This window comes from Erpetoichthys calabaricus, chromosome 3 (assembly GCF_900747795.2).
Source record: "Erpetoichthys calabaricus chromosome 3, fErpCal1.3, whole genome shotgun sequence".
Classification (NCBI taxonomy): Eukaryota; Metazoa; Chordata; class Cladistia; order Polypteriformes; family Polypteridae; genus Erpetoichthys; species Erpetoichthys calabaricus.
Genome location: NC_041396.2, coordinates 241,023,761 through 241,038,308, shown reverse-complemented (window position 1 = coordinate 241,038,308; position 14,548 = coordinate 241,023,761). Strand labels below are relative to the sequence as shown.

General features: G+C 40.7%; 1 protein-coding gene across 1 annotated transcript in view; it reads right to left on the bottom strand.

Annotated features, from left to right (window-relative positions):
- Positions 1-364: 364 nt before the first annotated feature.
- LOC114647572 (uncharacterized) overlaps positions 365-14,548 on the bottom strand; it is a 29,385-nt gene continuing 15,201 nt past the window's right edge. Inside the window, exons 2-6 of the mRNA XM_051924761.1 lie at positions 5,917-5,996; positions 5,653-5,703; positions 1,469-1,560; positions 1,284-1,364; positions 365-641 (exon numbers count right to left, since the gene is read on the bottom strand). Of these exons, the coding sequence (XP_051780721.1) occupies positions 365-641; positions 1,284-1,364; positions 1,469-1,560; positions 5,653-5,703; positions 5,917-5,996 (581 nt within the window). The remainder of the gene's footprint in view (positions 642-1,283; positions 1,365-1,468; positions 1,561-5,652; positions 5,704-5,916; positions 5,997-14,548) is intronic.

The window sequence follows — 14,548 nt, the reverse complement described above, 5'->3', positions numbered from 1 at the left end:
AGTTAGTATGTTACACTTTTTCCTCAGTAAATGGTTATTGCAAGTAATGTATGGAAGTACTGTAGGTGTACAGAGAATCTATATTAAATTAGTCCTACATTTGAAAGAAAACTGTGTTTTACAAAAGTTTCAAAAATAGATTGAACTCACTGAATACATTTTAAACAGTAACTGAATTGCCACAAGCAAATGACAAATGATTAATTACATTTTTAAAACTACTATAAATGACTGTGACAAATCCTCAAACTGAGTACAGCAGTTTATATTTGGAGTATCATGCTTCATTAGTAAGGGTTACCCAGTAATTAAATTGTACCTGCCTGTACTGACACATCGCAAATATTTCTCATTCTCTTTCCCTTCAAGTAAACTGTGTCATTTTATGTGACACATCAACAACTGTAGAAATTCCCTTTTTTGGGCCACCGGCATCAATTCCATCTTCATTTACACCGTAATCATCTGTAAATTTCACCAGCATTGTGTAAGTCGGATCATAGGACTGTCTCTTAAATCCACGCAGGGCTCCTTCCCAAAGATCTCCTCTGTTTATATTGAATTTTGAAACTTTATTAGGTAGTATTTGCATGGCCAGATCAGACAAAATTGCTTTCACATCAACTGATGGATCTTTAATACTTTAATAAAAAAAAAGTACAATTATGGGTTGCATTTACTAATACATTCATTAGCCTAGAACAATCATGCACGTGTGGACATCCACTTGTGATTAATATTGAAAGATACTATCCAACAAGATGGCGGCACGGTGGTGCAGTGGGTAGCGCTGCTGCCTCACAGTAAGGAGACCTGGGTTTGCTTCCCGTGTCCTCCCTACGTGGCGTTTGCATGTTCTCCCCATGTCTGTGTGGTTTCCTCCCACAGTCCAAAGACATGCAGGTTAGATGCATTGGTGTTCCTAAATTGTCCCTAGTGTGTGCTTGGTATGTGAGTGTGTGTGTGTGCGCCCTGCGGTGGGCTGGCGCCCTGCCCGGGGTTTGTTTCCTGCCTTGCGCCCTGTGTTTGCTGGGACTGGCTCCAGCAGACCCCCGTGACCCTGTAGTTAGGATCTAGCAGGTTGGATAATGGATGGATGGATGGATATCCAACAAGAAAGAATTTTCATTGTGGTGTCAAATTGCCATACCCAAATGAAAACCTGTGACAGCTGATTTACACATACGTCATACGACAGTTTCATGAAACAAGAAAGGGTGATGGCTTATGGCATTTATAAAGTATCACTGGAAAAAAGAAACAGAAAATAATTTGTCTCCTACCTTACTATGTTTTCAGACTCTTCTTCAGAGGAGTTTTCCTTGTCCTCAATGACAATGGGTGAATAAAAGTCTACGTAGTTGCTGTGTTATGGTAATAATTATGCATTACAAATATTTCAGTTAACAGGGAGAAAAATCAATAATGAAACACAAAAGTATGAAAGTTTAATTTTTTATGGTCTAACCTGTAGCACTGTGACCCAGTCAGGGATGATGAACTTGTGGATGTTTCTGTGGTGCATTTGTCTAATTGCTTTTCACTAATTGGGACTGAAATCTAAAGAGGAAAAATTAATATTTGATTCTTAGAACATAGCCACATTTATTTGCAAAATTCAGTGTTTTTGCTATATTTTGGTAACACATTTACTACTACTGAAATCTGAGGTACAAATACAGTCAAGCTTCAAGAAACATAAGTTTAAAACATTTACTCAAATTGTTTTACACCTTACCATTGTCTACTGCAATTTAAAAAAAAATTACAAAATATGTAGTTTGGGGGATTTATTAACTGAATGTATGACAGTGTCATTGGGACCTTTTTCAAGGATGAGCAAAGGCCATACCATTTGTACTTCAGAACAGGTCATCCACTGGAAGCTCAGCATGTTCAGGCCCTGACAGTACTTGGATGGGAGACCATCAGCAAAAAGTTGGAGTTGCTGCTGGAAGAGTTGTTAGTGAGGCCAGCATGGGGCGCTTACCCTGTGGTCTGTGTGTGGATCCCAATTCTCCAGTGCAATGACAGGGACACTGTACTGTAAAAATGGCATTGTCCTTTGGATGAGACATAAAACCGAAGTCCCAACTCTGTGCTCAGTCAAGATCTCTGGGCATCTTTCAAAAAAGAACAGGATGTTCCCTGATGTTCTGGTTAAATTGTCCACCACAGCCTGGCCATTCTGCTCCCCTAATTATCTCCCATCTCTAACTATCTCTTTCACCCTTTCACCAACCTAACAGCTAATGTGTGGTGAGCATGCTGGTGTAAAAATAGCTGCTGTTGCATCATCCAGTTGTTTTTATTAAATGTTTATGTTAAATGCTATATAAAAATACAAAATTGATATTATTATTATTATTATTATTATTATTACTGTGACTCCGCCAAGGATGGTCCTAAGCCCGGCTGCAAAAGGAGGAAGGTGGTCGCCCTGCCGAGGTGGCCAGAACCGGGAAACCAGGGAAACTAGGCACGAAACCAATGGATAATCGAAACTCAAGTATTGCGATTCATGCTACCGCATCCGGGGCAGCCGATGCGCCAGTGTCGAGGAGCCAGGGTACTGGTGTGAAGTGGGCTACTGGCCAAAGACCCAAACTCTGCACGCCGAAAATAGAACTTCGCATCGGCGCATGGAACGTCCGAACTGGTCACCACGTCGGACAAAAAGAAATCATCGCAAAGGAATTGACAACCTGCAAAATTACCATCGCAGCGATATCGGAATTAAGAATCACAGGATCAGGGATGATGGTTGTCCAACCACCGGCTATTGACGATCAAATGAAACTTTTCTACTCAGGTGGAGACAAAAGAGAGGCAGGTGTCGGATTTATGGTTACCATTCACGCGGCCAGGAGTGTGATCGCATTCCAACCAATATCCGACCGCCTAGCAGTCCTCACCATTAAAGGCACTATCAAAACCCACATTATCTCTGTCTACGCTCCAACAGAGAACTGTCAGGATCCAGTCAAAGATGATTTCTACAATCAACTACAACAAATGCTGGATTCCCTCCCACAGACTGATGTGATCCTCCTGGCTGGTGATTTTAATGCGCACATCGGCACAGATCGAACGGGATGGGAAAACTCGATGGGTCAATTTGGACATGGGCATATTAATGACAATGGATTGCATCTTCTATCCATCGCCAGTGCCAACGACCTCCTTGTGGGAAACAGCCACTTCCAGCATCCTCTGAAACACCAACTCACATGGCGAAACCCAGCTGGCAAGGATTCTGCAGTTTTGGACTACATTTTGGTCAACTCCCGGTTTCGATCGTCGCTCAAGGACGTCCGGGCGATGCGCGGTCCAGACTGTGGATCGGACCATTACCTTGTACGGGCCAAGCTCAAACTTCGACTGCAACGGGCCAAATGCAAATCACGTCCTCCAATTAAGCTGGAGTGGAAAAGTCTCCTAGACCCTGTCCGAAAGGCCAAATTCCAACTCCAGCTATTCAATCGCTTTGCAGCATTGGCACAATCAGTGGATGTCAACGTCGAAGAACGACAAATTTCGAACACCATTATGGACTGCGCCAAGGAAATGTGTCCACAAACTCGCCATCGAACACAGCCATGGATATCTGATGAATGCTTGGATATGGTAAACGAACGAAAGCTAGTCAAACTGTCCAATTTTGAACGATATCGGCAGCTCAACAGAGAAATCCGTCGCCAGATGAAAAAAGAGCGAGAGGCCTACTGGAACCAAGTGGCGGCCGACCTGGAACAGGCAGCCTCCAAACACGAGTACCACACGCTCTACCGAACTCTTCGATGACTGAGTGGAAAGGCCAAGTCAACAAATGATAACATCCAAAATGCCGATGGAACCTTCGTTCGATCACCAACAGAGCGCCTTCAACGATGGAAACAATTCTTTGAGGAGCTCCACAATCACACCCCACCACAAGGCGCACCTTTGGAACCACCAAGCATCGACCCGCCAGAGGTCCAAATGTCTGATGCTGAGCCAACTATGGAAGAGGTCCGGACTGCCGTTCAAACACTGAAAAATGGCAGGGCACCAGGACAGGACCAAGTCACGGCCGAAGCGATCAAGGCTGGTGGGGACCCATTACTCCACCGATTGCTCCTGCTCATCCGAACCATCTGGCGTACTGAATTAATACCACAATCATGAAAGAAGGCCACCATCGTGCCAATTCACAAAAAAGGCGACAATCGAGACTGCAAGAACTATCGAGGCATCAGCTTGCTCTCCATTGTCGGAAAGGTCTTCATGAAGATCATACAATTAAGGCTGCAGCGGCACCGCGAACAGACCAGTCGGGAGGAGCAAGCCGGATTCAGGCCAAACCGTGGCTGCAGTGACCAGATCTTCACCCTCCGTCAACTGATGGAGGAAAGAATCCGATGCGGGAAAAGAGCAGTCATTGTCTTCATTGACTTTCGATCTGCCTTTGACTGTGTCCACTGGCCAGCACTGTGGAAAGCACTGGAGACCGAACTTGTGCCTCAGAAAGTCATCAAACTCCTCCAGGAAAGCTACGCTGGGTCCTCCAGCCAAGTACGCATCCGTAATGAATTATCCGATGAGTTTACCATCCGAACTGGAGTCCGCCAGGGAGATGTTGTTTCTCCACTGCTATTTAACATCGTAGTCGATGCCATCATGAGAAAGGTCTTCGAAGGCAGACAAGGAATCCAGTATGGTGAGGATGGCTTCCTGACTGATCTCATGTTCGCAGACGATAGTGGCATCCTGGCCAGTGACGACGCGGAGGCCACGGACGTCCTCTGCAACATCGCCAACATTGCCCAGCCATATGGATTGAAAATAAACATAGACAAGACGAAAGTGCTGACAACAGACGGATCGCAGACAAATGTGCAACTCGATGGTGTGCAGATCAAGCAGGTCCAAAAATTCAAATACCTTGGGTCGCTGGTCCAGGAGAAGAAAGTGGCGTCCACAGTAGAGGTCCACAGTCGAATTGGTCAAGCAACCGTGGCATTTGCTTCCCTAAAGTGGTGCCTGTGGAAGCAAACCAACATCTCCAACAAGACCAAAATTCGACTCTTCAAAACTCTGATTTTGCCAATTCTCCTCTATGGATCCGAGACGTGGACACTGCTCAAGCAAGACCTCAACAAACTCGAGGTCTTCCAAATGCGATGCCTGCGACAAATCCTACGAATTTCACTCCGAGACCGAATACGAAATGAGGAAATCCGTCGCCAGGGTGATCAACAGCCAACAATCGAGGAGCAAATTCAACAACGACGACTACAGTGGTTTGGTCACGTCTGCAGAATGGAAGGCAACCGGTTACCACACAAACTCCTCTGGTGCGATCGACCCACCCAGTGGAGAATCCAAAGAACGGCACCAAAGAAAACATGGCTTAAGCAGGTCGAAGACGATATCAGAAACCGTTGACTCAGCCTCGATGAGGCTAGAACAGCCGCCATGGATCGCCTTGCATGGAAACGCCTGCAAAATGAAATCCGACAACCATTGGCACCCACAGCAGTGTACGGGCTTAGGACCAGGTCCAGACCAAACGCCAGCTAGGGACCAAAGAAGAAAAAGAAAAAAGATTATTACTGTGAAGAGCTGTACAAACAATGACAAACAAGTTAAAACACAAGATTCCTATATTACCTTTTGTTGGTCAGGCTTAGATTCCTCTCTTGGTGAACTATGACATAATGGCTACAACAGATAGAAAAAATGCTCTCCATTATTTCTATTTAATGATTTGTACAGACTAAAAATGTACAGCTTTATGTTTTAGCATCTCATTATCACCTTGCTTCAAATGCTACCCACAACCCTGAAACAGATGAACATGTTATGTAATGAAGGGAAGGATGGATGGACACACAAGATTAGTAAACACGTAGAGAATATTATTACAAAAAGTACCAAGGTGTCTTCTAAGTTGTCTCTATTCATGCTCCATCTTGGTTGAATAATAACTTCATTGTCAGTCTCATCCCCTTGACCTTCAAAATTAAATAGTTCACAGTCAATGACTAATCAGCAATGTATTAATTATATAAATTGTACTTAATTTGTACAAAGTTAAATTAAATCATCTTTTCTGATATTTCAAATGTATAAAGTCATTAATATTATTTATTTGACTCTTTTATTGGCATTGCACTATTTTTTACTTGCGGAGTGTTTTGTAGTCTTTCTCTGCACAGATGAAAAATGTTAACCTGTTGAAGGGCTTTCCAATTGCATCTTTGAATGATTGAATAGTAAAACTCTCTTCAGATCCAGGAACCTATCCACTTCTAATCCATCAGAATGGAGAATAACATATGAAATATGGGAAAGATGATGAAATGTCTTAAGCTTTGCTTCTGCTGCCTGAAGTAGCTGTTGTGCAGAACTTTCTGATGAAATACTGTAACTAATGGCAATGTTTTTCCTCTTTCCTTTTTAAGTATTTTATCATGGACACTCATAATAACCACATTGACCTGAAACAGAATTTTTTTACATATTTATAAAAATTTAAGTAAAATATTTAAGCTAAACTTTAATACTTAATTTGTAATGCTTTACTCCCCCCCCCCCCCCCCCATAGTTTTAGAATAATGTACATGTGAGAACCAATCTCAGAAAGTTAATGTTAATGTTAAAATTCACACAAATTTTGCTTAATTTGAATTGAATACAAATTTCACAGTTACTTACAGGATGGTATAATCTTTCACCACCCATATGCTAACATGTAATAGACCTTTCTTATCTATTTCTGTGATTGTTAGGAAAGAGCTTCTCTGACAGAGGCATGGACTCTCACATTAGCTTACAAAAAACAGGATATGCGAGTCTTAAATGAACTTTATACGAGGGAAGTTCAAAAAGTTTCCGCACACTTTTATATTTCCGTTGGTAATGGTGAAGGTGGGAGGAGGAGGAATTGAGCATTAAAAAGTTAGTATGATGCTGGGAAAAGGTGACTGTGTAGAAAAGTGATGTCATTTGTTTTGGAAATTCTTACTAAATGGAGATAAAAAAAAGTGTGGAAACATTTTGTATGTCCATCATATATTTATATATATATATATATATATATATACACACACATACTGTATATATTATTTTTATATTGTCATGCTTGGGTCACAGATTTGCGCAGAAACACAGGAGGTTGTAGAGAGACAGGAACGTTATTCAAACACTGCAAACAAACATTTGTCTCTTTTTCAAAAGTTTAAACTGTGCTCCATGACAAGACAGAGATGACAGTTCTGTCTCACAATTAAAAGAATGCAAACATATCTTCCTCTTCAAAGGAGTGCGTGTCAGGAGCACAGAATGTAACATAGATAGAGAAAACAATCTCTAGCAAACAAATCAATAGGGCTGTTTGGCTTTTAAGTATGCAAAGCACCGCGGCACAAAGCTGTTGAAGGCGGCAGCTCACACCCCCTCCGTCAGGAGCAGGGAGAGAAAGAGAGAGAGAGAGATAGAGAGAGACAGAGTTTGTTTTTCAGTCAAAAATCAATACGTGCCCTTCGAGCTTTTAAGTATGCGAAGCACTGTGCAGCATGTCGTTTCAGGAAGCAGCTGCACAAAAGATAGCAACGTGACGATAATCTTTCAGCATTTTTAGACGAGCGTCCGTATCGTCTAGGTGTGCGAACAGCCCCCCTGCTCAATCCCCATACGTCAGGATCAGAGAAAGTTAGCGCAAGAGAGAGAGAAAAGTAAGCAATCTAGCTTCTCAGCCATCTGCCAATAGCGTCCCTTGTATGAAATCAACTGGGCAAACCAACTGAGGAAGCATGTACCAGAAATTAAAAGACCCATTGTCCGCAGAAATCTGCGAACCAGCAAAAAATCCACGATATACATTTAAATATGCTTACATATAAAATCCGCGATAGAGTGAAGCCGCGAAAGGCGAAGCGCAATATAGCGAGGGTTTACTGTATATATATATATATACACACACACACACACATATATTATATATATATATATATATATATATATATATATATATATATATAGTCACACATGTGCGAGTAGGGGGACGTTGTGTGGACCAAGTAAAGGTAATTCCACGCCAGGCAGGGGGGGACGGGGTGCACTAAATCTTCTCCTGCAGTCTCTGCAGACCAGCCGCGGAAAAACCTATCTGAATCAAGAACGTCACTTCCTGTTCCGGCGCCTAGAAGAACGTCACTTCCTGTTCCGGCGCCTAGAAGAATGTCACTTCCGGTTACCCTACATCACTTCTGGTTACCCTACATCACTTCCTGTCTGACCACTTAACCCTTTAACCGCCAACTCCCTAAATATTCCCCATGCCAGGAGAAATCTGAACAATTTTCATTTTTTTACTTTACATTTATTCAAGCAGTATTTACCTGCTGAAATACCTGCTGAAATGTATCAAATAATGGTCAATCAAAGGACGTAGCTTGAACAAGCAGTCACGGTTTGGATCTTTCTTATCTGGCTCAGATAATGGGCAGCAGTCCCGTTGAGATGCTGGGGATACACCCACTCATCGCCTTCATCCGATGCGTCGTCATTCACAGTATCATGCAGCGCACGTTGCTGATCATCATTGTCGCTAAAATCTTCTTCAGAACTGCTATAATCATGATCAGAATTATTGTCCAAAATCGCCTGCAAAACCTCACTTGAAGTCAGTTTACGTTTCGCCATATTCACAGCTTTCACTTTCGAATCACGTCACGTGAGCGGCCAATACAACCGCAGAGTTGTCGAAATACAAATTAGTAATAATACCCACGCCAAACTGTCAGTTATACTACACACCAGGGATTCATATAACCATAGGCAAATGTGCCGGATAATTCCGGCAGTAAGGCGTTAGCAATAACGCAACGATGCCGGATATATCTGGCAGAGGGCGGTTAAGGGGTTAAAACTGCCATCTTTTCCAACCTTCATCAGTTCTGTCTTGGACTCAGTACGATCAACAACTCTGTTGTATGAAAAAGAAAACCTTTGCAGCTAGGAACATTATACGGGTGGCTGCCCCAAACCTTTCTTTACGTGTGTCGAGTCTGTTCTTTCACTATATATATATATATATATATATATATATATATATATATATATATATATATATATGTATATATAAAGTTATATACAACTTTCCTTTTCTTGCAACCATTTTTAACTTTATGTTTGTGTGAACTGTTTAGCTTTGAATTTTATTAAAACTTTTAAAACTAAGTACTGCGGAATTATTTGATTATGTGTCACACTTTTGCCTGAATCATTCTACGAAGTAAGCAAAACCTGTAGAACCTTGTAAGTTTTGGACAAGCCTCAGAAAGTACATCATATATTACAAAATCCTAAATCAGGCTTTATATGCTCCATTATTACAAGACATCACTCACAACTCCACACATTATTTATGGATAAAAATGCAGTTTTACTGTACACATCTTATTCAACTATCACACTGTTAATATAAAAAGAAAAACTTTTTGGGAATGGATATACTTTATTTCACATAGGTGTAAATACAGAACACACATTTGTTAAATTAATACTGTTGATCAGGTATATAGGCTTTTTGAAGTTTCTTTTTGTAAAGATGAATTGTATTCAACTAAGACCTCCCATCAGAGATAATAAACAGGTCTCAAGTGTAACTCTGAGTAGATAGCTTGAAAATGCATTTCATTTTAATGGTCACGGAGACCTGAGATTTCAAGGTCAGGTCAATGTTAGACTGGTAAAACTTTCTGATCAGGATCCTGGGGAGTGCTGACATTTTTACTATTGTAGTATTTATCCTGGTCAAACAGTAAAGTAAGAACTGCACTATATGAAAAAGAACTTTCGGTGCGTTTTTTTTTGACACGTATAAAAATTATCTGTGTAACACAGAAATGTCGCTTACATCACTGTTACAAAAGTACTTTTTCGTCAAAGCAGCAAGCAGCTGCTCTGCAAGGCCAGTCGAGTAAGTAGCTTCGAATGAGCGGCTAACTTCAGTCATGTAATAAAAAATAAAGCCGTGTGCTGTAACGCTGCTATTACAGATTTGAATTCCAAAATATGTAAAATGTTACGATTCGAAATTTCAATTATTATCTCGACTGAAATGGAGGGGCTGACATGTCGCTCCTAGCTCTCAGTGTGTGTCCGGAAGTTTAACCGGACCTGCAGATGTAAAACCGTGGAAGCATTAAAGCAGTGGTTCTCAACCTTTATGGCTTTATGACCCAGTTTTACTTAGATGTTCATTGATGACCCACACGTATAAATTGAATTAGTCAAATTCACGCGAATATAAATGGGAAAAATAATCGCGCAGTGCTGTTGGTACCGCCGGTTAAAATGGGGTGGAGGTGGGAATACATTATAGTGTGAACAAGTCAGTCAGTGAAATGAGCAATGGGTCAGAAACACTGGCTTGGAGTGTCGTTAAAATAATCTCGATACAAAGTCACAATTTCCACCTGCCTGAGTCCCACCGCCATCATTTTATAAATAAGTTTTTATCTCCCTAACAAACACTCACTTCACGCCGTCCTGTGTTAGTCCACGAAAATCTGACTAACAAAGAAATATTGTGATAATTTCTCCTAATTGTATAAAAAATACAAAATTCTCCATAAATTAATTTGTGAAGATCACTGCTGATGAATAGTCACACCACAATGTCAATAGCAGAACTCCAAATGTACCTGAACATTTTTAGTAATTCTTCGTTTGACTGATGTCTGAAGCCGCTCACTTTGTTTTAAGCTTCAAAATCTCAGGAACTCCTGTAGGGATGTCCCTGTCTCTGCATTTAATCAGAGTCAAAGAGAATGTTGATTAACACTAGAATTACCAGATCCTACGAAAAAACTCGTAAATCCGTCCCACCTTAAATCGCGTCTTAAAGCCGTTTGCACATCCCTGCCAGAGTCTTTTGTCATCTAAATGTGCTGATAAACAAAAGCTACTAGCAGCCAGCTATTCCATCCCCCCCACCGACTTAGAATGAACTCCTAGCTCATGCCTTGCCTTGATTTGATTATTTGGGATTGAAGTGGAGTTTTACAGTGGAAATAATTCGAGCGTTATTTGGAATACACGCATTTCATGTGTGTTCCGTTTCTACAGTATAGTAGTTTGTGCAAACACATTTTTAAAACAGAAACGTTTTTCATATTCTAATAGTAAATGACAAAATGTAGGCATAAACTATATAACGTATGAAGCCTGAAGTCCATATATCAAAGAAACACTTTCACAAAAGGTACAAATAAGAGAACACGTGCGCGTTTCTTCAAAAATATAACTGCACAAAAAAAAAAGCCGCGTTAGCATGCCACATTGACACTTTTACTACAAGTGGCGTAATGGTATCAGCTCCTGACTGGGGATCAGATGGTGGCGAGTTCGATCCCGCACGGCTCCAATTCAAGAAATGAACTGCTCTCATTCTTACAATTTTAGAATAACAACATAAATTTCATTTCAGTCTGTAACAGCCGGTGTAACTTATGATACTGGTAAAGGTTAGCTTTTTTTTTTTTTTTTTTTTAATTCACTTTTCATTCTCGCAGTCGATGCATACTAACGCCCCCCCCACCAAAAGGGTTCTGACACATAAATGCTGGCGAAGCTGCCTTCTTCGTATCTCACATAAAATTTTCACACCTGATCTGACGCTTTCAAATAATATTGCATTAGTGCGATGAAGTTTTCACATATATTGTCTCTTTCAGGTGTGTAATAGAAACCACAGCATAGAGAGAAGTGAGTACATTGCTTCTTACAGGAAAAGGTGATGGAAAAAGTGCATTGGTACGAGAATGCAGTCACGAGTATACTGCAGTCTTTATGTGAAAACAGCATAAATAATGTGAAATCATTCTCTCCTCTGCATGTCCTGGAGTACAAAAGAAACAGCATACAGCAACATGTGGGGACTGGCAGGAACACTCAATAACACTGAATAAAAAGAAAATCAAGTGACGGTGAGATACGAAGGAAGGCAGCTTCGCCAGCGTTTATGTGTCAGAACCCTTTTGGGGGGGGGGGGGGGCGTTAGTATGCATCGACTGCGAGAATGAAAAGTTAATTAAAAAAAAAAAAAAAAGCTAACCTTTACCAGTATCATACAGTAAGTTACACCGGCTGTTACAGACTGAAATGAAATTTATGTTGTTATTCTAAAATTGTAAGAATAAGAGCAGTTCATTTCTCGAAGTGGAGCCGTGCGGGATCAAACTCGCCACCCTCTGATCCCCAGTCAGGAGCTGATACCATTACGCCACCGTGGCGGTTATAGTAAGAGTGTCAATGTGGCATGCTAACGTGGCTTTTTTTTTTGTGCAGTTATATTTTTGAAGAAAAGCGCACGTGTTCTCTTATTTGTACCTTTTGTGAAAGTGTTTCTTTGATATATGGACTTCAGGCTTCATACGTTATATAGTTTATGCCTACATTTTGTCATTTACTATTAGAATATGAAAAACATTTCTGTTTTAAAAATGTGTTTGCACAGACTACTATACTGTAGAAACGGAACACACATGAAATGCGTGTATTCCAAATAACGCTCGAATTATTTCTAGTGTAAAACTCCACTTCAATCCCAAATAATCAAATCAAGGCAAGGCATGAGCTAGGAGTTCATTGTAAGTCGGTGGGGGGATGGAATAGCTGGCTGCTAGTAGCTTTTGTTTATCAGCACATTTAGATGACAAAAGACTCTGGCGGAGATGTGCAAACGGCTTTAAGACGCGATTTAAGGTGGGACGGATTTACGAGTTTTTTCGTAGGCTCTGGTAATTCTAGTGTTAAGAAACCGCGATAACGTTTATGCAAACGACACTCCCTGGTTTGATACTTGCCTCTGTGGGTTGTTTCTGATTTTTCCACTGAAGACCCAACAGCGTCTTTTAATTCTTGCAGCAGAAAAATTACAGATTTTCCACAGCTCTGGCAAAATAATGCCCGCTGAACTATGGAAACGCAACAAAACGGACAAAACATATTACATAACACAGTACAGTAGTGTAAAATAGTGAAATAACAAAATGGATTGAATGGGTGTGTAAAGTTCTAGCTCCCTTCCCCTTTTCTCTTCATTCCCTTAAAATTTCATTTCCATTTTGAGAGTCCACTTCCGTTTTCTTTCTAATTTGTTCTATATGTTTCATGTTAAATTGTTTTATGTTTTTTATTAATTTGTTGTGTGTGTTTTTTTTCATTTGTTCTATGTGTTTCATGTTAATTTGTTCTATGTGCTTCATGTTAATTTGTTTTATGTGTTTTTTTATTAATTTGTGTGTGTTTTTGTTAATTTGTTTTATGTGTTTTTGTTAATTTGTGCTATGTGTTTCATGTTGGCGGCACGGTGGCGCAGTGGGTAGCGCTGCTGCCTCGCAGTTGGGTGACCTGGGGACCCGGGTTTGCTTCCCGGGTCCTCCCTGCGTGGAGTTTGCATGTTCTCCCCGTGTCTGCATGGGTTTCCTCCGGGCGCTCCGGTTTCCTCCCACAGTCCAAAGACATGCAGGTTAGGTGGATTGGCAATTCTAAAAATTGGCCTTGGTGTGTGGGTGTGTTTGTGTGTTTCCTGCGGTGGGTTGGCACCCTGCCCAGGATTGTTTCCTGCCTTGTGCCCTGTGTTGGCTGGGATTGGTTCCGGCAGACCCCCGTGACCCTGTGTTCGGATTCAGCGGGTTGGAAAATGGATGGATGTTTCATGTTAATTTGTAATTTGTGTTTCATGTTAATTTGTTTTATGTGTTTTTTATTAATTTGTTTTATATGTTTTTTTTATTAATTTGTTGTGTGTGTTTTTGTTAATTTGTTGTATGTGTTTTTTATTAATTTGTTGTATGTGTTTTTTGTTAATGTTTATTGTGTGTGTTTTTTTCACGCTTTGCCCCTCAGCGCCACTGTATTAAATAGCTTACTAGCCATTCCCTTACTAGGCTTTAAATCTTTCCTCTCACTCTCGTTAATCCTTTCACAGTAGCGCTCATAGAGGCTAAAAGCTTTTCACATACAATTTTTATTATCAAAAATGCTTTCTGTGATATGTCTTCTATCCACACAATGTGTTTTCAGTCTTTGCAAGAGCTTTATCATGCACTAGAGAGACCATTTTTGCCATTGTAGGGGCAACACTTTCACTTTCACAAATTTCAGCTTTATTCTGCCTTATTGTGCAAATGCTCCATTCATTCTTACTGACTTTATGGTCTATGGCAAGCGACATGTCACTTTTCAAAAGGTCTAAGATTTTATTTTCTCATCAAGAGACAGCACTTTACGCTCCCTCCTAGTCTTGGAAGGATTGCTTTGATCACTTAATTGCTTTTCAGGAGCCATTTCCACAGAAGCAAAGGATACACACAACACAAGTAGCAAATTAATGAGATACAAGGCGGGATGGCTACAGCTGGGAATACCTACACATCACTTCACTAGCGTGGAATGAGCAAAGTTCTGAGTGCACAGCAGGTTCAAGTTTTGGTTTTTGGAACTTTCATTATTTTTTTTCTAATATATGGGATCTATGATTTGGTTGGATCTG